A 24,263-nucleotide genomic window follows, 5' to 3' on the forward strand; every position below is an offset into this window, starting at 1 on the left:
TATTCATGTAGGAAACCGGGGGGTAGGAAAACGATGCTGAAGCAGAGCCCGGCGCACCGTATGCAAACAAGCACAGATTCCACATAATTATTCATGACCTTGTAAATGAGGGGCCGGTCCTGATTCAGATTTAGGCGAAACTGACGCAATATTACCCCAGCGCCACCGAGATGACTGCCTAGAGAGGAAACCGCCCTGGACAGCTTTCCCCAAGCCTACATTGATTACAACACCATAGAGCGCGGGCAGGACGAAGGGAACCGTTGGCGGACTGAAGAGTCTTCCTGTTACACCTGCGTCTTCTGAGAGCGGAAAACGACGTGACCACCGCACGTGGATAAATTCTGATTGAGCCCCACTGTGACAAGTGGGGTAGTTTTTTTCCCTCCTGTTATGTCTCCTTTATGATTTTTTTTTTTCAGTTACCAAACACAAAGTTTTGTAGCCCTCCCTTGCCAGAATCTTCTCATACTTAACTTCACAAATATAGACAACTCATTTCCCCAATCCTCTCGACTCAGGTTTCCACACTCTACACTAAAAGTCAATCCTCATTCTATTATCTCAAGCCTTGTAAGACCCTTGACTCATAAGGTGATTTAAAAAGCTCAGAGCTGCCGCCGACACTGCCCCCACCATTGGCTAATGGCGTGAGTGGAGCTATGAGAGGCTTCCTAATCAGATCAGCACACATTTCTTGACTCTCAGGTGGCACAGTTCCACAGACGTGAAAACCAACGCTTGTTCAGCTGGGAAGGACATGATGTACCTGGAGACTTGCTTCCCAGATGGCCAGGAGGGCCCTGCCCAGTCAGGAAAGGTAAACACCACATGCAAAGTGGGAAAGGAGACATTAGGACATCGTTTCCAAAGTCAGTTCCCTTTATTAAATTGTTTTCACAGACCAGAAATACAAAATAAAAGTAGAAATAGGCCCCTATTAGGAGCTACAGGCCTGACTTCGCATGACCCCTGCTGCAGCAACTTGAACAGGACAGGAAGCAGCTTTACCCCTACAGTCAGGAAAGTAGGAAAATAGGCTGAGGACTTGGATCCTTCAATGCACTGCGAGTAGACAGTAACACACTCCTACCCAGTCTCTCTCCAGATTGCAAGGAGCCTCCCTTGCAAAGCAGCAGAGGTTAGGTGCTTCCCTCAAAGCCTTAGAGAAGTGGAAGCCACCAAGAGCAGTTACTCAGATGGCACAGAATCCAAGGACTATGTGAGAGACTGGTACCAAAATGAGTAGGGAGCCTGGAGACGTGATAGGGCAAGGGCAAACTCTCTTCTGTTACTCATCAGATCCTGAGGCAGAGTCCTCTGAGCTTGGAGGGGTACTGGCTAGTTCCTCTTCTTCAGAGTCCTGAAAACCAAAGATCGCTTAGGGTAAATGAGTAGCAGCTAGCTGCCTTCCCAGTCAGGTGGTGAAGGGTTCCTAATGCCTAGCTCTTCCTACAACTACTGTACTCACCAAAACCTCAGGAGTCCACATGTCCCCACTAACTCATTCCTCATAGACCAACCACAACTGGACCTTACCCACTCCCAGACACGTACACCTCTCAACCCCCCACACTGCTGCCGCACCTCGCTCCGCCTCCTCTTCTTTTTGCTCTTGTTCTCCCCTGAAGAGCTCTCGTCACTGGACACAAACTCTTTGCTCTTGAAGCTGTCGCTCAACTGCCTAGATGAAGGCTTGGATGATGAGCCCCGGGAGGGAGTGGATTTTTTTTCCATCTTTGCTTTTACTTTCTTTTTCTTCTTAGATTTGTCCCTAGATTAGGACCATGAAAAAAAAAAAGCCAGGTCATTAGGCTCTCTGTATTATTACATAGGCCACGTTTCTCCTAGCTGTAATGAGGACTTTTCCCAGTACTGGCCACACTATTCTCACCATGACAAATATAATGTCGGCTGTCAGCCCAAAGTGCATCAAAGGACAGGATCATATATAAGTACTCGGAAGAACCAGGGTCACAGCCTAAAGCAACTGATATACAAAACTTACTGGACATTTTTGTGTTATTTAAAAGCTCATGTGGGCCGGGCAGTGGTGGCTCACGCCTTTAATCCCAGCACTTGAGAGGCAGAGGCAGGTGGATTTCTGAGTTCGAGACCAGCCTGGTCTGTGAGTTCCAGGACAGCCAGGACTACACAGAGAAACCCTGTCTCGAAAAAACCAATAAATAAATAAATAAATAAATAAATAAATAAATAAAACTCATGTGGACTTTGTATTAGGCTTCTAAAAATACTTTTTTCTGAACTATTCTGTTATTTCAAATAATACTGATCTAGGAAAATGGGCCATATTTATCCCCCAACCTGAAATGCATCGCCCATTCTTGACAATGGCATTCAGGGATTTAAGAAGCACAACTCAAACTGCTGTCAAAACGTGTACAATAATTCTCCATTCTGACCTGGAAAACACAATCTGCTTTAAGTAGTTACTAGCCGTTTTGTTCCCAACACTCACCTTTTAGACGAGTCCCCTCTTCCTCCTTCATACTCTTTCATGGCTTTCTCATATTCCCTCCTAGCATCTTCAGCCTTGCGGTCCCACTCCTGCCACAAGGACAAGTACTCCTTCAGACTGATGCAAGCAAATCTGCATCTACAGTTGTTCATGAGTGGCACACCCTGCATCCCTACAAAGCCCTTCTTGCTCCCCCTCCTTCCTACTGCTACTTACCTCTTTCTTCTCTTTGGACATTCCCTTCCAGATTTCACCTGCCTTCTTGGAAAGATCTGTGATACTGATGCCAGGATGATCTGACTTGATCTTCTCTCGGCTTGCATTAAGCCACAACATGTATGCAGACATAGGCCTCTTTGGCGCATTTGGATCTTTTCCTTTCTTCACCTATATAAGAAAGCCAATGCCACCAGCCATCCACATCCCACAACTATCCCAAGCTTCCCCAAAGAAACTCTTTGGGAAAGGAAGAGACGCAGGAAGAACTAAACAGATTTGGGCTACAGAGGCAATAGCCCTAAGCCACAAGTGACAACTTTTTTCTCCTCAAAGAGATCCCCTGGGGTAGAGGCATGATATCTCCTAGTTCAGATTCAGAGACTCACATCTGGCCATGTGCTGAGACTAAGTAACGACTGAGGGCTCAGTCCTAAACAGAACATCTGTATCACCAAGGCCAAAGAACGTAGCTAAAAAAGGGAGCAGGCAGTAGGCAAGAGCCAGAGAAAGGGGAGGAACACTATAAACAGTGCCCCCGGTTACAGCATAGCCACTGTGACTGCGAGCACTCAACAGCTGAGGGTGTTTGCCTACTGATACTCTACCAGAGATGGGAAAGGCATCCATGAGGGCTCACTTCCTCAGAAGGAGCTACATGTAAACAGCTGCTAGGAGAACGAGAATCATTTTCATCAGTGGTATAGCCACTGGTAAGTTACTTATGCTCCAACAACTAACCCTCGTCCCATGCTTACCCACTACACAAGCAATCCTTACTAAACTCACCAGAAAAGAAGTAAAATAGGTACCAATTATGAAGCTGAGGGAGGGGGAAGAAGGGAAATAACAGTACACTAAATATATGTGTAAAATTGTCAAAAAAAAATTAAAATTAGTCTAATGAGCAAAAAAGTAAAAAATTAACAAACAAACCTACCCCATATCTTCACGAAACAAAGTATCTCAGGACCAAAAAGAAAAACTCAGAAAATGCCTACTAAGGTTATAACCAGCCTACAAAAAGCAGCACAATCAACAGCATCTACTGATAGTGAACAGGAAAAAAGAAATAGAAAATGGACACACACACACACTCTCCCAATACCTCTGACGACCTCTTGCGGCTCTTTCGATCCTTGGCCATCTTGGCCCTTTTGAGCTGTTTCCGTTTCTTCTCTTCTCGGTCACTGTCACCCTCATTGCTGGAGGAGCTGGCAGAGGCATTGCTGTCAAACCTGCCAGAGTGAGGCTTAGACTCAGGAGAGGAAGGCAGGATACAGAGGTAGAAGGAAAGGAATCTAGAATCTGCCCATAAAGAGCCAAGGGAGTAAGTCCCGAGGACAGCTTCCACCACCACCTGCCACCCCAGCTTCCTGCCCATCACTAAGATGGCTTCAACATCCCTTCTCAGAGCAGCCACCACGAAAGGCTGTTTGTTGAATAAATCAGTGAAAAGCTAATATTTCAGTGGGCTCTTCTGCTCTAAGGCAGATTCTACTCCACTCCCACCCTCCAGTACTATACAACACTGTCTCCTGACGGCCTGCAAGACACCAAGTCTACTTCACCATTCCAGGTGGACGTCTCCTTAGTTTACACTACAATCTTTTCTGATAAAAAGACAGCCCTAAAAGTGAGGAGAACCAGCTTCAACTGAAGCCAGTCTCTATGTCTAAGTGTTCTGTCCAATAAAACACATCTTTGAACAGCTGCTGACACCCACCCACTGCTGAAAGGTTTCCAAGGCACTTCATAAGCATCTGTGCATTAAGCTTTCTAAGCAAAATCAGTGGGCTTCTGAAGGATAGTCACAATTTGGTTTTGATTTTGCTACCCAATCTTTCTGGATCAACAGTCTCAGTTTTCTGCAGGGAGAGAACTTATTCCAACTGTCCTGTACATATGTATTATCTCAAGTTCAGGAAGGGGCAGCTGACTGGAGATCACACTATTCACTTTGCTGTTCACCAGTAGGTGCTTCTGGGTGTTAAGCTATCCACATTAAGCCTGCCTAGCATTCTGAGGGGGCATGGACCATTCTTTCTAAGGATAAAAGCAGAAGCAAAAGATAGTTTCCCTACAACTTCTGAGCACCCAGATCCAGTAGTGCCTAAAGTCAACTACATCCCTATACTCTCCAGTTACATAAACTTAAAAAACAAAACAAAAAAACACAACCCTGTAGAGCCACTTTCTTACAAGGACAATCAAAGTGTCAAGTAACTGTCAGAAGCACAAGGGTACTGCTGTCATTTGCAAGTGAGAACCCCTAGCATGCATAAGCACTAGCTTATTCCCCATTTTCTTCCTAGTTCTCTGGTTTCAAAGCATGATGTGCACTAATAAATTCCTTGACACTTTCACAAATGCATTCATGTATCACTTCACTGGAGCTCGCTTTTCTATCTTGGACCACTGGCTAACTAACACTGGGATATGAGAACTATTCAGAAACCCTTAAGTTTATAGGCCATAATCTTATCCCTGTGAGGTCCAGTCAAAACTCACTCCTCTGCCACATCTTCTTCTTCTTCACCAGGATTGAAGGACTCATCTGAGAAAGAAAACAGATGGCATCAACTTCCACTCCAGTAGAAGTCCCACCACTTAGCCAGACACCAGCCTAGACCAAAGGTAGAGCCTGACTGTCCAGCCCCCAGCAGAAAGGCTAGCCCACCAGTTTCTTCTCCTGAGTCATCACTGCTGTCATTGGCATTCTCCTCCCGGATCTTGCCCTCCTCCTTCATCCTCTCCAAATAGGCATCATGCTGGTCTTCATCAGAGTCAGCATAATCATCATAACCTGGGTTAATGCCCTAGCAAGGGAAGAAATGAGTGTCAGCCACCATGTTCAAGCCAACACTTCTCAGCACTCAAAGCACTTCCCCACGCCTGTGAAATCAGAACAGCAGCTCCTAGGAGTACGTGAGCGGGAATGTCCACAAAGCCAACATGCAGGGCCTACTAGATGAGTTAATCCAAGCCCCTCCCTTTCCTGGCCCCACGGGGGCTCCTAAGAGGCTGCATAGACTGATCTAAAGCCATGCAGAGAGAACCTGCTCAGGAAGGGGAAGGAGCCACACGCACCTCTTTTTTCTATAAGGGTAAGAAGAGAAGAAAGAGTGAAAAAGAAGCCACCAAGTCTCTGCTCCTTTCTCCTCTACAGAAAGAACAGGAGAGAGGCACATCCTTCCCACAGATACCTCTTTCAGTCCTCTGTTCTTGATGTTGAGCTTTTTTGCATTGACAAAATCAAACAGCTTTCCATACTCCTCCCTGTGAGGAGGGACAAATAGCATTAACAGATGGCTGGGACCACCAGCTCAGGAGGGCTAACTGATGTTCTGATACAGTCAGGCTGGGTGTGGCTAGAACTCACGACTACACTACACAGGACATCAATGGGTTAGATACAGCCCTGAATTGTTCTGGGACAGAAAGTATAACTAGTCACCAAACAGGCACAGAGCCGGGCATTGTAGGAGGGGACAGTTTCATCTTTTTACTAGTCTGCACTTCATCTTTCACAGGATTGTTATGAGGGTTAAACACGGAGATTTTGTAAAATGTTTAGCCCACAGCTGAGTACTCAATAAACATTAGCTGCCTTGTTCCTGGGCACAGAGCTCATTCCAAGAAGATAATATTTTCACCTTAGGGGAAATGGAGAACGGGCTAGAACCACACACAGCTTTCATAATATAATTAATTAATTTTAAAAAAAATTTAAATAAATAAATAAATAATTTTTCTAAGGACAGAAAAAAAGTGATGGATATGTTTCAAGAGTCTGAGTACTTAAAGGACCAGATCTCAGAGAAGCTGAATGAAAGATTCAACTCAAAACAGTCAGATAGAACCCCAGGCCAGGCAGAGCTTCCCAGTAGATGTGGGATTAGGATCATGACAGCCAGGAGGGAACAGGAGGAGGCTCTTACCTCTCAATGCTGCTGAAGGTGTACTGAGTGCCTTGCTTGGTCTCAATCTCAAAGTCGAAGGAACGAGTAGTTGTGGTACCACGGGCAAAGTTGACAAAAGAGATCTCATCGAAGCGGATGTGCACTGGTGGCTTGTGCACGTAGATGAAGCCCCGCTCCAGTGGGTACAGGAGTCCTGAGCTGGCCTTATAGGAGCAGGTGATACACTGGGCCCCCGAGTGCCTGATGGAGGGTGCAGGGAGCCTTGTCAGCACCAGCCACAGCAGAGCCCAAGGGCACATCTAATGCCGACTCTCAGAAGTCACTCCCACTAAGGTGTTTAGACAGAAGTGTTGACCATCACCACAAGTGCACTCAGGCTTCTCCTAGAGCGTACTCATCCCAGGAAAGATTTCCTTACTAAGGCAACATTTCCTACCTCATCCCTGTCCTCAGCAGGTCAGGACCTCACCTCAGCCCATATTCTTACCCTTGGAAGTTGCCTGGGACTGTGATTTTACGGTTTACAAGTGCTTTCATGACCCGGCTGACCATCTCATAGAGAGATCCAGACATGTTCTTGGTGAGTCGCCCCTCAAAGCGCTTTTCTACTTCTTCCCTACGAACAAAGAAGTCCAATGGCAGGCCTGCCTCCTGCTTAAATAATGGCAAGGAGGAAGTCCAGTAACACACTCACTCGTTCATGTTGAGAGTCAAGGAGATGTCCTCATCCTTGGAGAAGAGGAGGATAAGGAAGTGGTAACGAGTTTGGCCCTGCTTGATGGGGGGATCCAGGCTGATCTGATAAGGACAAGTGGACAAGGCTGTGTTGAACCCCAGGTGACTAAACAATACGGACCTCTAGGCATCAGTAACCTTTATCTACTAAGGAGTTGGGCAAAAACCAGGCACCCCATGGGGGTTTTACTCACCACAAAGAACATCTGTCTCTGATCCTTGTGGGGTAGCAGGAAGAGACGGAGAACTGTAGTATAGGGGATCTTGTAGTCAAAGGTCTTGCCGTGCAGGTGTAGAAAGGTAGGGTAGATCCGGATATCATAACGACCTCGAGGAGTCAAACACTGCAGCTCCCGGAAGATGCAGATGGCATCTCCAGTGGCCTGGATCACATCTGCCTTTGACAGAACATTCTGGGCAAAGGCCTGTGAACACATACGGGTATTCAAACAGTGGGCCTCTACTCCCAGGCCAGCCAGCCAAAGGCTATTCAGCAACATCCACCAGCCCAACATGAAGAAGTCTCACCTCCACAGGGTCCACACCATCTTCCTGTGTTGGAGGGACATAGAAGCGCACCTCCATGAGAGATACTTCAGCATCATCATTCTGGTGGAATTCCAGGGTCACCTCATTCTTGCCTGTTGTACACTGGGACACATTACTTAGAGGTATCTCAAAGACTGGTTGATCACCAATGTCAAAAGAAAGCAGCTGTCCTGTGAGGAAAGAGCTTGTCAAATCGCAAACTCCTCCCTGAGAGTCTGCAGAAGCATTCCCACCAGCCCTGAGGTCCTCAAGGACAGAGGACTGGAGGAACTTTGTTCACACTGTACCAAAACCAGGCACAGTGCCTGATACATGCTGGATAAATCCATGCTAAACACACAAACTGAAATTAGAAATTGGAACCAAGGAAAGAGTAAAGAAAGGTACCGTCTGAGGGCCTTCTTTACCCCACCTTCTCCCCAAACATCAATTTTTTTCACTCACCACCAAACTTCACTGTCCCCCAGTTCCAGCCCTTCACACACAGATCCTTCTCCATTAGCTCAAGGCGATAGTGAGTTTTGAAGAAGTCAGAGAGTTTCTCAAACTCCTGTAAATCAAATGGAAAAAATGCAGTTCCAGTTAAACCTCTGTGCCTTAATACAAAGGTCCTGAGATTCTCTAACTCAGTTCACCAATGTACCCTCCTCAGAAACCTCAGCTGAGTATACCAACTCTGAAACTGTTTAAAAACAATTTTACTTTGTTGCTGGAGACTGTTGATAGAACCTAGATGTCCTCAGCCCTACTCTCAGGAATCTCCTTCTTCCAAGCCTCTTTCCTTCTCCTAACCTTTATGCCTAAAACCTTTTAAGTGCTAGAGACCTGATGACCCAGCAGATAAGAGTACTTTTCTTGTGGGAAGACCTTGGAGTCATTCTCAGCACCACAGTGGTTCACAACTGTCTGTAACTCTAGTTCCAGTTGATCCAATACCCTCCTCTGAGCTTTGTGAGCACCAGGCATGCACATGGTACACAGGCATACATGCTAGCAAAGCCTCATACACATAAAATAAATAATTTTTAATGAATGAAAAAAATTTTTTAACAATACCAACAACAAATACCTTTTCTTTCTGGGCCTCTGGCTAAGAATAGTAAAGAAACTTAAATCCCCAGATATGTGTATCACCTTACTGAGTTTCTAAACTCTGTGTAGGCGGTCTTTTGATGAAAGTGAATATTAAAACCAAGTAACTTAAAAGCAGCTCAAAATGGAAAAAGCAATATCTTAGAGCACCAAGATGAGGGAAGCACCAAGCTTCGAGGAACCCAAATGAGCAGTGATGTGATTATCAGTGGAACACCAACTGTCTCTAAAAGATTAAAAAGAAACAAGACAAGGCAGTTACAAAGAGGGTCACAGAACGAGATTGCTCACCGATTCACGGAAGCCATCATACTTGTAGACATGCCCATTCTTTGTGAGCAGCTTAAGTCCATGGCCTAATGCTACCCGTCGCCAGATGCCTTCCGTCAACTCCCCAGCCTGGATATTGTCCACTTTGCCGGTCTTGCTGTTCTTAAAGATGATACCCTGGCGGCTCAATCGAAGCCTCCCATCATTCTGCAGACCCAAATACAGACCCAAAATCAGAACAGGACACAGTGTGTAGTGGGTCCTTTCAACCTCTCATCCATATGGTGATGCAGGATGGCCAAATTTTCAATAGAAAAAGCAACAGGTTGTGTTGGAATCAAGTCAAAAGACACAAGAGACATTAAGCCTAGACTGAAAGCTTGACTCTGGCATCAGAAACCCTGTAAGGGCCCCAGTTTCCTGGTTGTTTGTTTGTGTGTTTGTTTGTTTGTTTTTAACACAAGGATTTAGGATAGAACTACACATGCAATCTCTTTAAACTCGACATCATGTAACTCTTGAGGCTTTGCTGATGTTTTCGTTTGGCGGATACTTTGATACATTGTTTCCAAAAGTGTAGTCAGAGTTAAGCTTTTTGTTAATAGACACAAACTCTTTCCCCTCTCTGCCTGTATTAAAAGCCCAAGCCATTCTCACCATGGACCCTTTCACCTCCTGGAAGATGTCGTTGAACTCCAATGTCTCTGCCATGTTCACCTGCCCGTGGTGGCCTGAGCACACAGCCCTAGGCTGCACCAGAGAACACGAACCCTTCTCTGGATGCTGGGCCCCAATTCCTGGTTAGGTGTGAATTTGTCCAGCAGGGTGGGAATCTGAATTCGGGAAGGAGACTGATAAGTAAGAAACGACGCCACCTTACACCGATCACCCATGAATAGCTGTGCCTGGAATGTCTCTCAAGTTCTCTACTGCCTGGGGATCTTACGGACCCGGCTCTGCAGCGCTCCTGAGGCCAAGGCCCAGGACCCTAGATGCAGAACTAGGCCTATAGTGGCGCTTACACCCCAACCCGACACCCTTTCGGTACGTTCCACCGACAGGCACGGCAACAATCGGCGGAACCTGAGACCTGCTCAGAGAGCGCACCTCAACTCCTCTCAGAGGCTAGTGTCCTTCCTGATCGCAGCGATCCCACCACCCCGAGGCCCCCATGAATCTACGTTTCTCCCCCTTCTTTTAAAATGGATTCGCCCATTGCCCGCGAATTTGAACGCGGATCGATCCATCCCGGTCGTCTCGCGGGGGAGCGGGGCCCATGCACACCCGGGGCCCGGGGATCGCGACCACCCACCTCTTCGAGCTGCAGCCTCGCGACGACACAGTGAGGGCGGTGGGCGCAGGGGGACGCGGGGGAGGGGGGAGGGATACGGGGAAGGGGATGCCGGGGAACCTTTTCCCGCGTGCGCGGTCCCGCGTCCCGCCACCGGAAGTCGCGCACAAACCATAGAGAGGATAACCTGGCTAGAAAGGCATCATCCGGGCCGACCAACGAGGCTGTCGCCTAGAGTGTCGGTACGCCACCACCTCCCACTCCCACCCGCCACCCCCATACGCTAGAGCGAAGGTCTCGCTGTGGAATCTCACGCGGCTGAATTTTTTACTAGAAAACGGGAACGCTCTTTAGAAAGTTACAGACTGCTCTTCAAAGACTAGATTCCGAAGAGAAATTATGCGGTTTTATTAGGCTTTCAGGTTTGTATGTTTGTTGGAATCATGCATGTCCCTCCCTCCTGTAAAATAATCTGGGAAGGAGTCTGTTGAACAAGAAAAATACAGAGCCGTGGCCAGAAATGACACCCCCACTAGCTGCAAAGGCAGTGCGGGTGTATCCTGGCAAGAAGATGAGATCCTTTCTGAAATGAGTTCACCTTCCACCCCCAACACCATCCTATCCATATCCCTAATTTGTGGGTTCTCGAGAAGAGCCTAGCAGATGGCTGCATTAAGTTCAAGTGGTGGTGTCAGATTTACCTTTGAGCTAGAACTTACTTGAAATCACATCAGCCTGAGTTGGCAGAAGACCGGATGGCCTCACATAGCACCAGAGTGCATCTTGCAAAATCTGAAGCCAGGTCTAAAAGAGATGGTTGAGTTTCTCTCGCCCTTCCTCATTTTACAGATGAGAAAAATGAGGCAACAAAAGATCTGCCCCGGGTGTCAAGTACATTGGCATCAAAGCTGAAACCTAGAACTCAGACTCCTTAACATGAGCCTTTTATCGTAAGCATGAGGGTTCAAGGTAGCAATCACTCTGAGTGATTGCTAACATATGTCCTACAGAAAGACAGGATAAACCCAAGAGTTTCCCCGAAAATCACTGCACTGACTTGCTAAGTCAATTCTGGGATATGATATAGATAAAAATGCATTCCTGTCATTCAGTACTTGGGGCTTTAAGCACTGTTTAGCTAAGTCAAACTGGGCTTAAGATTATGTAATGAAAACCTATTGTCAGTGCAGCACATTTCTAGGATTTGACAAAACTGTTGAAGATAGTTAAAATAGCCCAACCTTTTAGGAGCACATACCCTAACAAAAGATTTAAATAGCTTCAGTTTTAAAAGAGAGAGAGTTCAGTAATTTCTGTACAACTAGAAGAGTTTCAACTACTGCTACCAACTAGAGTTAGAAATAAGCGACTTTCCACTTTGAAGTATTACAAGCCTGTAATCACAACACTCAGAGACTGAGGCAGGAGGATCGTGAATTTGAAACACAGCAACATAACAAGTTTGAGACCAACTAGACAACATAATGAGATTCTGGAGGGCAGAGAGGAGGAGATGGTAAGAAATGCGTGACTCTTCCTCCCAGGAGACACAGAACTGTCGAGAACCCTTTCTCCCTATTTGTGCTATTAGATAAAAATCGGCAGACACTCAAATTGGAGTTCTTGGCTCAGGCAGATAAGCTAACTCAAGAATGGGCAGTTACAAGGGGCTTTGGAGAATACGAAGCAGCTGGTGAGCTGGGATAGAGATGCAGCATAAGAGAACAGAATAGAAACAGTAGACAGAGTGCAGATGAAACATAAGTCCCAGAGGGCCCTAGCCAGCTGCATCTCAGGCAATCTGGAGCCCAGGATTGGAGACCCCACCCCTGCTGTGACATCACAGGGGAGTGGAGTGGAAACGAATAAAAAGGTGGTCTGCCGCCCTGGCCTTGGACGGTTGGCTTCCAGAGTGTAAAGACGAGAGACTAGGACTGGACTACAGTTGCCTGGCTTACAGGAATTGGCTCTTTTCCTCAAGCCCCATTAAACAGCCCCCTCCAGTTCTTGATCTTTGTCTCCCAGTCCTGAGGTCCTTTCTTTCCTTGGGCTGCATCCACAGCCCTTCTGAGTGGCTGCGAGCACTTTCTCAGTATGAACTGTATATCAGACTTCTTCACCTACGAGACTACCAAGTCGGTGGTAGTGAAGAGCTGGACCATTGGGATCATCAACCGAGCCGTCCAGCTGCTGATTATCTCCTACTTTGTGGGGTGAGTCTATGGTCCTTCAAATCTCGGGACAGAAGGGCTACCTGATGTCCTTTCCTCCCTCTCCAAAGACTGCTCTGCAGCTTCTAGACCTTCTTCTCTGGGAAACACTTTGACTTGTGGGAGCTATATCCTTAGGATTGGCCTCTGCCACTCCCATGCAGACCCACCCTCAGGTGCATTATTTTACCCAGAAATTCTTCCAGGATTGGAGGACGATTCTAGAAACATGAGCCAATATGGGTTTATTCCGTGGTCAGGAAAGGACCCATATGGTCCATCTTCCCAGACCCAAAAAACAAAAACTAAGGCAGACCCCTCCCTGCATTTTCCCATTCCCCTCCATTGAATCTATAGAGTCTTAGAAAGATAAGGGAGCACAGGAAGGAGGCATGGAAACCAGGGAGATGGGCTGATGTGTAGAAGAAGAACCAGCTAGGGAGGAAAGTAGAGTGCTGGGTTTAATTTAGATGCAGGGATTTTTTCCTGTCATGGGGCTAGATGGTGAAAGGTTAAAAGGTAAGAGAGAACTGCCCCCATTCCCCCAAGCTAATCAGAGGCACAGATACACTCAAGGAAAGAGCTACCAAAGAGAAAAATACCTTTTCTGACTTAGTGTGGGGAGCTTCCCCAAGAATGCAGAAATGATACCCATTGTTAAAAAGCATAAGTTCTCACCTCACTCTGTCATAAGACTCATGCTAGGGGTTGCTCAAGGACCAGCAAGATCCCAACACCACCCTCGTGCACACATACAAAGGGACTTTGGCAAACAATGACTGGGAGGAAGGCACAGGTCTGTCCTTCTTGCGGTCATTTCTACACACTGGCTGGCACCAGGAAATGCAGGCAAAAACCTCAAGGGTTTTCTTTCCTGGCTTGTGGGTCTGTGGTCGCTTGCTGTTCCTTGAGACAATGAGTCTGTTTATGAAACAGCCACTGAGTAGGTCATGAGTTAATTCAGGCAAATCAAAGAGTATATCCTGTGCGTATGTGGCTGGAGCTGAAAGGTGGGAGTGGTGTGGCGAGGTTGGATGTGTGTGGATAGTTGGGCAGATGTGGGTTTTTTCAAAGTGAGTTTTGCTCCATGGGTTTGATGAAAGCCTGTAGGCTTTGGTAGAACACTGTGGGGACATCAGAAGGAATTCAAGCTATGGAGTGGGATTAAATAACCTTGAAACTATTTTCCTATGTTGAAGTTTTGTGAGAGATGTTTAGATGTTCCACGTCCCTTTCTCCAAATTTGGCTCAAAACTGGTTTCTTTTTGGTTGGCTAGTTAGTTTGGTTAATTTTTTGTTTTTAGAGACAGTCTTATCTTTCCAAGGCTATGAACTTACTACACAAATGAAGGTGACCTTGAATTCTTAATGCTCCTAGTGCTGGAATTGCAGGTGTGGGCCACCACATCCATTTTATGGCTGGTTGAACCCAGGGCTTTTTGCTTATTAGGTAAGCACTGTGCCAACTGAGCTACAGCCCCGGTTGATTCTTGAGCCTTCTATGCTCACATATATTCAATGTTTGAACGTTGGTAACCACAGGATGGTATATTGGTCCAAATGAAAGCAAAAGCTTTTTCAGCACATTCCTAACCTGCCCTCGATTTCCTGGCTCCAGGCAGGACATTGATGGAAGACAGAGACAGCCGTCTCCTGGACTAGCCCCCTTAGCCCTGCACTGCTCTTGGCTGGCCCTCATCAGAATCAGATTGAATCCTCCAGTGCTGGGGGTTTGAGTCCAGTCTGCTCAAGGGAACATGAGAGAGGCTCTTGATATGCAACCCCATCCATCTCCCATCCTGACAGCTCCCTGTGGAACAGCGCTTTGCAGTTACATCAGCACACTCAACAGCACAGCCCCCTGGCCCAAGCCCATCTCTGTTTATAGGAGCCCAAACACCATGTGACTCCATGAATCCATTGTGATTAATTTAGCAAAAGTGCATCAAGCATCTCGTCATGTCAGGCATTATTGTACACTGAGGGTAGAACAATGGGCAGAAGCAGACAGGTTCTCTATCCTGTGAGCATCATACGATGAATATAGCAAGAAGTTGATATTAACCCAGTGATCCTCACAAACAAATGCAAAGTTTCAATGGTGTCAAAAATGCACACAACACCAAAAAAGCTGCCACTGTAGAGTCGCTGGGCTTCATCTGGAAACCGAGGTGAGTTTTCCTGAAGTATCCAACCCAGGTTCTAAAGGGTGGGTAGAGGCAACCAGGTGAGCAGAGGGAAGAATGCCTAAGGCAAAGAACCCACATCTGTGGAAGGAAAGAACCTGGTCTGAGAATAGAAGAAAAGGAGTTTATGGGAGTAGAGGCTAGTGTATAGAAAGATCACTGGAAGCACAGAGGTCCGACATGGCATCCTATGAGAACCAAGAACTTTTGTTTCCACAGGAACATAAAGAATAAGAAGGAAGTTACTGACACTGTCCAACCTATTTGTGTGACTGAGACTGAGGAAGAGCACTGTGATCAGATCTGAGCGGTCTGACATGCCCAAGGATTAAGAGGAGTAGGAGTGGATGTAGGAAAGCTTTCAGAAGAGATGTAACACTACCTCAATAGAACTCTAAAGCTGTTTTGTTCTGTTTTACATTTTATTTTGTTTGTTTGGGGTGTGGGGGGGCATGGTGCATGGGTATGTGTAGAGGTAAAAGAACAATGGGGTGTGGGGGGGATCAGTTCTCTCCTTCCATCATGTGAGTTCCAAAGCTGGAACTCAGGTCCTCAAGCTTGGCAGCAAGTATCTTTCCCCACTGAGCCAGCTGGCCAGTCTGCCCCTTGAGAGGATATTGAATCCTGTGGTATTGGCACTTAACTAATACCTGAGTCTTTACCCTGTTATTTTCTGCCAGGGAGACAGGACACAAAGTCTCACCTAGAAAGTGTATAAGATGAACTGAGTATTCCTTTTACATACTCACACCAACATACCACTCAGCTTTGGTGTACAAGAGGCTGGGGATCCCATCCTTTTGACACCCAGGTAGCACCTGAGGCTCCATGTCAGCACACTAGGTGGCATGCTGGGAGAATCAGTTGGAATGCCTCATCCTCTAGGTACAAAGGTTGACAGCCATTGTTGCCTGTTTTCTCCCTAGACCACAGCCTCAGGAGACTGTGGAGTCTGACTACATGGTGTGACATCCCAGCTTTGACAGCACCTTTACACAGATCTGTAAATCTCAATTCCCAAGATCTAGGAAATGGGTGTAAGGGTACCTCCTGCCAATGTGTTCTTAGATGACATACATACATCAAATGCCTTTCCCTAGATGGTGACTCAGTAATATTAAATTATATGTGGCAACTATTATTGTTCCTAGACTCCCTGTTGTGCCTTCCTCTTTCCCTCTCTCTCACACCTTCCGAAGAGACCCCTCCCTTCTGACACCCACAATGCACTCATTTCACACCCACTCCCTGGCCTCCTCCTCCTTGACTCCCTGGGGATAGATGGGAGGGTGTTGAGATGCTGCTTGGGCCTCTTTCCTGCACATCCCACCTGCCAAGGAGCTGCCACTGCCTTCCGCTCTATAAATAATAAACCAGAAATGCGAGGAAAAAAAAAAGAAGTCAGAGCATCAGAGTAAATGCCAAGAATCAGAGGCTCAGTCCTGCTGCATCTAAGTCCTGGCCTCTAGAGACAGCCTCAGCCCCTCCGTTCTGGAAATGAAGCAACCCCTCACCTCCCATTGCTGGCTACCCTGATGACGTTCTCGGCCCCATGGGGCCACTGAAATTCTTCCATTTGTTAACTCAGAGCTCTAATGTGGCTTCTCCTTCCTACTGGGCATACAAGGAGTCTTAAAGGAAGAGGAGAAAGAAGAGACTGGTTAATTTTTTCTCCATCCCAAACCCCTTCCTCCTGAGACCTTCCTGAGTTAGGGGATGCATTTTTATCAGTGAAGCAGGGACTTGACCTGAGATAGAGCAAGAGACCCTACAGTGGGGTGGCTGAGGTGATCCAGGGCAGAAGGCCCTGTTTGGAACCTGCTTCCCAGCCATGTGATTCTGGACCCTTCTGCGCCTGTTTCCCCAGATGTGATATAATGATCATAATACAGCTATCTCACTAAGGCTTTATGGAAGGGGTCAACTTAGTGTCATACAGTTGCTTGTATGATATGACACTCTGAGTGTTCTTTGCATCTACAAATGTGCTCTGACTTTAAAGACGGGGGACTGGGCTCAAAGACCCATTTCTTTAGTTCAACAGCAGAAAACATATCCATCTGCATCAAGACACACTGGACAAGGCACACTGGAGTTCCAAAACTCTGCATTTGGACTGCGGCTTACTCTTTGATGAGTGTTCAGGAGCAGCCACCATCTTAGCTGAATCAGAGTCAGGTCCCCCAGACTTCATTCCCCATCATTCCAGAGGGGCATGAAGCCATGAGCTAATGGTGCTCTTTCAGATAACTTCCTCAGATTATGTAACAAGATGCTGCCTTCTTCTCTGTTAGAATATAACATGCTGAATGAGACTTAATGAAACTCCTCCCCTTCAAAAAAAAAAAAAAGGAAAACTATTGCAAGAGTCAGTGGTAAAGCAAACACCACTGCAGACTTCTGAAAGGCGTGGTGCTCAGAAGAGCATTTTCCAAGCTTGTGGATAAGGCTTAATGGCACATTAATCAGCTTGCCGGTTGCAAAAGGCAGCCACAATAAAGCAGGTAACAGGTTTGAAACCATTTTGGCAGATCTATGACTCCACCCTCTTTCTCTCATGCAAGAAAGCTTTCGGAATCCAAGTGAATGTTGCTCCAAAAAGAAGCAGATAAATAGGAGATGGTTATGCTAATTAGTTTAATAGACTCATCCTATAGTGTGTACATGCACCAAAACATTCACATTGTGCTCCATAGATACAGACAATGATTGCTTACCAATTATAAGTTAAAGCAGAGTGGCTGGGGAGATAGCTGAATGGGCAAAGTGCTCACCTTGCAGACACAAGGACTTGAGTTCAATTCCCAGAACTTGTGTGAGAAGACCCTGGCATTGTGGCACATTTTTCTAATCCTAGTGTTGGAGAGATAGACAGGTGGATCTCTGGAATTTGCTGGCTAGTCATTCTAGCTTAGATGCTGAGTTCTAGTTAAAAGTGAGAGACCCTGTCTCAGATAGATAAATAGATAGGTAGATGGGTAGGTAGGAAGATGATGATAGATAGATAGATAGATAGATAGATAGATAGATAGATAGATGACAAACACAGGTTGCATGGGCCAAGGGTGCAGGGATAGTTAGGGCAGTAAGAGAGCCTATTTGTAAAGCTACCTTCCACCATGCCTGACTTGAACCTAAGTTCAGTCACCAAGACTCTCAGAATAGAAGTAGAGAACTGGCTCCCACAAGCTGTCCTCTGACCTCCACATACAAATCTACACACACACACACACAAATTAATTAATTAAAAAGTAGGCAGTTTCTGAGGATGTCGCTTTTATTTCCTCAGATGAAGAGGTAAGACGGGAGCCATACCCAAGCTGTGTGAATACACAGCTTGAGCTAAGCCCAGAGCATCTCCTTCTCTGTTCTAACTAAACCAGGGCCTAGAAATCCAGCTTCCTTACAATCTAATCTTCTAAACTGACTGACTTAATCCAGTTTCTTTGGGCTTCTAACTGAATTGCTCTGCCTGGCCTCATACTAACTTTGGCAGTATGTTCTAATCTTCTGGCTCATTCTGTCTTCAACTGTGTCTAGCTTGTTCCCTCTGTAGCCTGTCTCTGTAAAACTGTCCCAGTAAAACTGCCACACACCACCTTTTTTTGTCTCCCTGCACTGCTCTTAAATAGCCTCTCTTGCTCTGCTGTTCTCCTGTGAGCGTATCCTATTTCTAATTCATTCTGTCATATCTTTCTCTGATTTGTCATGTTGCCCCTCAATTAGACATTACTTTCAAACATGGCTGCTTCCTTTTACAAACTAACCTTACCTTCATTAAAGGTGTGTGCTAAGGGTGTATCTGGATTCCAGCCAGATCATACTGCAATCCACGCATGTCTGGATTTCAGCCAGATCATATCTTTGAATGTGATCCCTTGCCAGATAAGCCATATTGCTGAATTAAAATTTCTCTACATCTTTAAATGTAAAGGAATCAAGAGTTTCAGCAAGAGAAGCCCTGTTATGAGGATGGTACTGAACCACTCACTGAACAAAGAGGCATGTGCAAAGATCAGTCTGTGCTTGCAGTAAGTCTGTCTTTTCTACAAGTGGCTCTACTTCCATCAGTGTCCTTAGAGCTGACTCCTTCCGAATCTTCTGATAGTATAAGGACATCAAAGGCCATACAGTTTAACCTCCACCTGAGAAAAATGTCTCCTCTTAGCATACACACAACATGGAATAGCAAGCTTCCCAGTCTTTGCAGCTATGTAGTACCCACCACTTGTAACACCTTCTGAAACAGCAGTTGATGGCTGGACACCCTTTCTGCCTCCTTTCAAATGCCTCATGCCAGCCCAGGTATTGCCTCTGCAGCTGCCCTGTCAGGGATCCCCACAGCAAGGGATCTTGTAAGTTAAACTGCTTCAGATCCCCTCTGTCATCTTCTCCTGATGTGGTTTTCCATCCTTTGGTAGAGGCAGCAAATGCTAACCCAGCCATTCCAAACTATGCTGTTCAATTCTGCCAATTGTCAGAAATTCTCTCCCCCAAACTGGTTTCTCTAATCAAGAAGGACTAGTTTCTCTAATCAGGAGAAGCTCAGTGATAGAGGGCTTCCCTAGCAATGGTGAGGCCCTAGGTTCCAATAGTCAACATTGCAATAAATAGCCATAGTATTAATAATGATGATGATTGTAATAATGGTAAAGGTAAAAAATTTATCATATTACTAGTTTGTTATATAGAATGTTCATTTTTACCCAAACCTATTTGATAAATTTTTCTCACCTGTAGAATAAAGACAGTAACTGTATTTGTCTTCCAGTGAGTCACCAGGACCAAATGCCTCCATATGTCAAGCTGGAACAGTTATAGAGACTGAGTATCTTGAACTCTGAGGGCTATGATGGCTACACAAAGAGGAAGTCCTTCACAGATGTGCAGAGTCCCCAGAGTCTGGGAGGATCTGAAGAAGCATGAGGGAATGGAAGAGAGGGAGTCTTGCCTTATCCACTTGGTCCCATGATGGCTCAAGGGAATCTATGAGGGTGACTTTAGCTGAGACTCCTAGCAGTGGGGGGTATGGAGCCTGAAGTGGTCTCCTTTTGTAGCCAGGCAGGACTCCTAGTAAAGGGGTAAGGACATCAGCCCACCCACAAAATCTTTGACCCAAAATTTGTCCTGCTATAAGAAGTACAGGGACAAACATGGAATAGAGACAAAGATGGAGCAGACTGAGAGAGTGGCCAACCAATGGCTGACCCAACTTGAGACCCATCCCGTGAGCAAGAACATTATCAATGATACTCTGTTATGCTTGCAGACAGGAGCCTAGCATAACTGTGCTCTAAGAAGCTTCACTCAGCAGCCCATGGAGAGACCCACACCCAAACATTAGACAGAGTTCAGGGAGTCTTGTGGAAGACTTGAGGGAAGGATTGGGGGGTCTGAAGGGGGCTAGGGACTCCACAAGAAGACCAACAGACTCTTGAACTCTTGGGGGCTCCCAGAGACTGAACCACCAACCATAGAGCATATGTGGGCTGGACCTACCCCTCCCCGCACATATGTAGCAGATGTGCAGCTTGGTCTTCAAGCAGATTCCCCAACAAATGGAGTGGAGGCTGTCCCTGACTCTGTTGCCTGCCTGTGGATCCCATTCCCCTAACTGGACCGCCTTTGTCTGTCCTCAGTGGGAGAGGATGTGCATAGTCATGCAGTAGCTTGATGTGCCAGGGTGGGTTGGTACCTGGGGGTGGGGGGCTCCCCTGTCTCAGAGGAGAAGGGAGATGAGCTATTTGAAAGGGGACTGGGTAGAGAGGGGAGGGCTACCCTAAGATTGAGATGTAAAATGAGTAAGTAAATAAATTATTTAAAAAAAATACAGGAGATAGGTAATGGGCACTAGGTGGAAGCATAATGCAAGGAATAAGATTACTGTCCCGCCTTCCCAACAGTACCCGCCTCCCTGGCATAGCACAGACTGCCCACACCCTCGCCCTCTTAATTTCTCAGTTGACCCTTGGTCCAGTGAAGACTGCCAACTACCCTGTTCCCACGACCTTTCATCAGCTCCTTTCTTGAATGGCCACTGTGTCTCTGACACGGAGCACAAGCATGAATAAAGCTTAGGATAAGGCCTGAGGCTTTTTGTGTCTTCTCTCTCCTTGGTGTCTGCTAGAGAGAGGACCTCGTTAGTTATCAGCAAAAATTACTTTTAGACATATATATGGCCACAGGGGAGTAGAAATTCCTTCTTAGGAAAAAAATAACTAGATTTTCTTTTTCTTTTTGAGACAGAGTTTCTTTGTGTAGCCTTGGAACTCTGTAGATCAGGCTGGCCTCGATCTCAGAGATCTACCTGCCCACCGGGATTAAAGTCGTGGGCCACCACTGCCCGGCTCCCTTTTTTTTTTTTTTTAATCTGCTGGTTTTTTGTGTGTGTAAATCACAAGTAGGAGGAGACTGTAGCCCAATATTGACAGAGCACTTTCCTAGCATTCTGGCATCTCCAGTGCCAATTCCTGACATGGCAAAATATACCTGTAACCTAGTTCTAAGAAGGTGTAGATGATAGATAGAGGGCTCACTGGCCAGCCTTCTAACCAACCACTGAGTACCAGGTTCAGTGAGACCATGTTTCAAAAATAAGTTGGACGGACAGTGAATAGAGTTGGAGTGTCTATCTCAATATCAACTTCTGATGCCTGCATGGTGCCACATGCCTCTAATCATAGCACCTGGGAGGCACAAACAGGTAGATCTGTGTGAGTTCGAAGCCAGCCTAGTCTACAAAATGTGCTTTAGGCTAGCCGGGGCTACACAGTGAGACTCTGTTTCAAAAAGAAAAAAAGCCAACTATCAACTTTCCCACATGGCACATGCTGGGATATTAAGAGTTTTCATAGGGAAACAACTAGAAGAAGAAGCCCAAGGGTCTGCCTTGGAGGTGCTTTTGAAGACTCACTGAACTAACCAAGAACTCATCCCAACACATCTCCCTGCCAAGCACAGCCATATGACTCTAATGTCGGCAGGAAGGAGAGTTTTCCCAACCCCTCTCTCATGACCCTGTGTACTCTTTCTCTGTGTCCCTACTCTTCTGTTGCAGGTGGGTTTTCTTGCACGAGAAGGCCTACCAAGTGCGGGACACCGCCATTGAGTCCTCAGTAGTAACAAAGGTGAAAGGCTTCGGACGCTATGCCAACAGAGTCATGGACGTGTCAGATTATGTGACCCCACCCCAGGTATGGTGCCCTACCCCAGGGACCTGTGCAGGCCCATGTCTGGGGAAAATAGGGATAAAGGGCAAGTGTCTCGAACCAGCAGTACAATTGGAGAAACAAGAACCTGCCCTCCAAAATGCAGCACTGGATATACAGAAGCTGGATTCCCCCACCCGTCCCCCAGACTGTCATGCCCGTGCTTAAAGCAAAAGGGGCCACCAGGTGGTTAGAGTCAGATTGGATGCCTGCTGCCAAGTTCCTTTGGATGCCCCTTGTTAGCCGTGCCACCTTGGCCAAATCATTCCACCTAGGGTTTCCTGTTCTATACAGTGGAAACGGCTTCCTGCCCCACAGATTGGGACTGGGCTTTTTCCTCTTCCTTCTCCTCTCCAGGGCACCTCTGTCTTTGTCATCATCACCAAAATGATCGTTACTGAAAACCAAATGCAAGGATTCTGTCCAGAGGTGAGTGGAAAAAGTCAAGGAAGAGTACTGGCAGTAGGACAACTGGTGTAAACGGAGCCCCATAGTCTAGCCTCGGGAGCTGTGACTGCACCTGTCACCCACTAGGGGCGCAAGCTATGGGAACTTGTGGGGGGCAACGGGAATTAACAGGCTGATCAGGGCCAAGGGAGGGGCCTTCATACACCTGTGACCCTGTCCCCCCACAGAATGAGGAGAAGTACCGCTGTGTGTCTGACAGCCAGTGTGGGCCTGAGCGCTTCCCGGGTGGGGGTGAGTGCAGCCCTTTCCTCTCTCCTTTCCCAAACCCAAGCCTTCATGGGACTCTAAAGGGCAGGGAATTAGCCATGAGGATAGTCCATTTCAGGAAAGAGGTCTAGCCTACTCTATGGACTTCTGCCAGTGTCACAAAAGATTGCTGGGTGCCCAGACCCAGCTGGGGCTGTGGAGGTGTGTGTGGGGGATCTTGCCCCAGGAGTTTAGTCTAAGTATTGCAGTGATAGGGTAGAGTAGCAAGTGGTATTAAGGAAACACAAAAGACTGTGGGAGCTGCAGGGAAGGGAGCAAGGTTGTTTCAGAGAAGTGGCTTCAAAGTCCTCCTAGACATGGTCTGAAGCCAGCTAGATAGAGGGAGCGTCATGAAAAGCATTCCAGGCAGAAGGGATAGCTCAGGCTCAGAGGCAAAGAAGAAGGGTTCTGGGCTGTTGAGGATGCACACAGCAGGTTAGCTTGCCTTGCTTATCTGCCAGGGTCTCTGATGAGGAGGGGCATGGGAGTGACAAGGGGCAGGATGCCACCTGTTCATGCAGCTCCACCCTCCAGGGATCCTCACTGGCCGTTGCGTGAACTACAGCTCTGTCCTCCGGACCTGTGAGATCCAGGGCTGGTGCCCCACCGAGGTGGACACCGTGGAGATGTAAGGCTCTGAGCATCCCGAAGCTAATGGAGAGTTATATGGGTCCCCAACTAATATTCTTTCTTGGGGTAGGAATGTGGTCTCAGGGTGCCATCTCCCCTGCCCTGCCTCTACCTCTCACCCTCTCTGCCACAGGCCTATGATCTATCTATAATATGTCTCCTTTCAAGGGGCACCTATAAAGAAAGATTCCTGAGAAAAGCCCCCTGTCTTCCCTCTTCTGGAGGGCTGAAGCCTCATTTTCCCCCAACAGGCCTATCATGATGGAAGCTGAGAACTTCACCATTTTCATTAAGAACAGCATCCGTTTCCCTCTCTTCAACTTTGAGAAGTGAGTTTTTGGTTCTTCCCTGATTCACCCCGCCATAGGGGTCACTCGCATTCTCTCCATCTGCCCATCTCCATGGAGCTCCTATCCCTCAATAGACCTTGACCCCAGATGTCAGATAGCCAATTTCTCTGCTAGTTTTCCTGCCTTAGAGCTCTGAGGCCAAACGTGAGTTCTGCTTGGAGCAGGGGAAAGATAACTTAAGCTGGCTGTGGGCACCGAGGCCTCCTGCACTTGGAGTCTGAGGTGTTTGTCACTTGTATTTCTTCCCACCTCAAACCCTCAAGTGGAGGGTTTTTGTTTTGTTTTTGAAGTTTGCTCCCACCACCTCGACTCATGCATTCAACAACTGCTTGGTAGCCATGTGCCAAGTATCCTGTCAGGCACTGCAGAGATGCACCAAATAGTTAGGAGAGACTCTAGTCGCCAGGAGG

At 46.8% G+C, this 24,263-nt stretch overlaps 2 protein-coding genes across 3 annotated transcripts in view; one reads left to right on the plus strand and one right to left on the minus strand.

The window, feature by feature from the left end:
- Positions 1-861: 861 nt before the first annotated feature.
- On the minus strand, positions 862-10,776 carry Ssrp1 (structure specific recognition protein 1). Of its 2 annotated transcripts, none has more exons than XM_028763004.1 (17): positions 10,577-10,776; positions 9,922-10,097; positions 9,286-9,471; positions 8,347-8,452; positions 7,882-8,072; positions 7,548-7,778; positions 7,313-7,416; positions 7,106-7,234; positions 6,637-6,858; positions 5,902-5,974; positions 5,376-5,514; positions 5,207-5,252; positions 3,804-3,933; positions 2,696-2,866; positions 2,480-2,568; positions 1,588-1,774; positions 862-1,363 (listed from the first exon to the last, which is right to left on the minus strand). In XM_028763004.1, exons 2-17 carry the CDS (start codon positions 9,973-9,975, stop codon positions 1,292-1,294), a joined length of 2,130 nt encoding a protein of 709 aa, XP_028618837.1. In that variant the 5' UTR covers positions 9,976-10,097; positions 10,577-10,776; the 3' UTR covers positions 862-1,291. The 2 variants fall into 2 exon arrangements, with proteins under 2 accessions (XP_028618837.1, XP_028618839.1); XM_028763006.1 differs by lacking the exon at positions 10,577-10,776 and adding an exon at positions 10,372-10,454.
- A 1,873-nt stretch (positions 10,777-12,649) lies between these two features.
- P2rx3 (purinergic receptor P2X 3) overlaps positions 12,650-24,263 on the plus strand; it is a 35,043-nt gene continuing 23,429 nt past the window's right edge. The window contains exons 1-6 of the mRNA XM_028763073.1: positions 12,650-12,768; positions 22,009-22,144; positions 22,517-22,588; positions 22,795-22,858; positions 23,408-23,501; positions 23,755-23,832. Coding sequence (XP_028618906.1) covers positions 12,650-12,768; positions 22,009-22,144; positions 22,517-22,588; positions 22,795-22,858; positions 23,408-23,501; positions 23,755-23,832 — 563 coding nt within the window. The remainder of the gene's footprint in view (positions 12,769-22,008; positions 22,145-22,516; positions 22,589-22,794; positions 22,859-23,407; positions 23,502-23,754; positions 23,833-24,263) is intronic.

The sequence above is a fragment of the Grammomys surdaster genome, unplaced genomic scaffold (assembly GCF_004785775.1).
Source record: "Grammomys surdaster isolate TR1022 unplaced genomic scaffold, NIH_TR_1.0 136, whole genome shotgun sequence".
Lineage (NCBI taxonomy): Eukaryota > Metazoa > Chordata > Mammalia > Rodentia > Muridae > Grammomys > Grammomys surdaster.

Bases quoted from the DNA above. Each gene is read 5' to 3' on its own strand.
- Ssrp1 (XM_028763004.1), bottom strand. From the start codon at position 9,975: ATGGCAGAGACATTGGAGTTCAACGACATCTTCCAGGAGGTGAAAGGG. The intron at 7,417-7,547 runs GTGAGTAAAACC...TGTCCTTATCAG, and splicing joins AGAGACAGATGTTCTTTGTG to ATCAGCCTGGATCCCCCCAT. The intron at 2,867-3,803 runs GTATTGGGAGAG...TTTCTTATATAG, and splicing joins GCCGCAAGAGGTCGTCAGAG to GTGAAGAAAGGAAAAGATCC.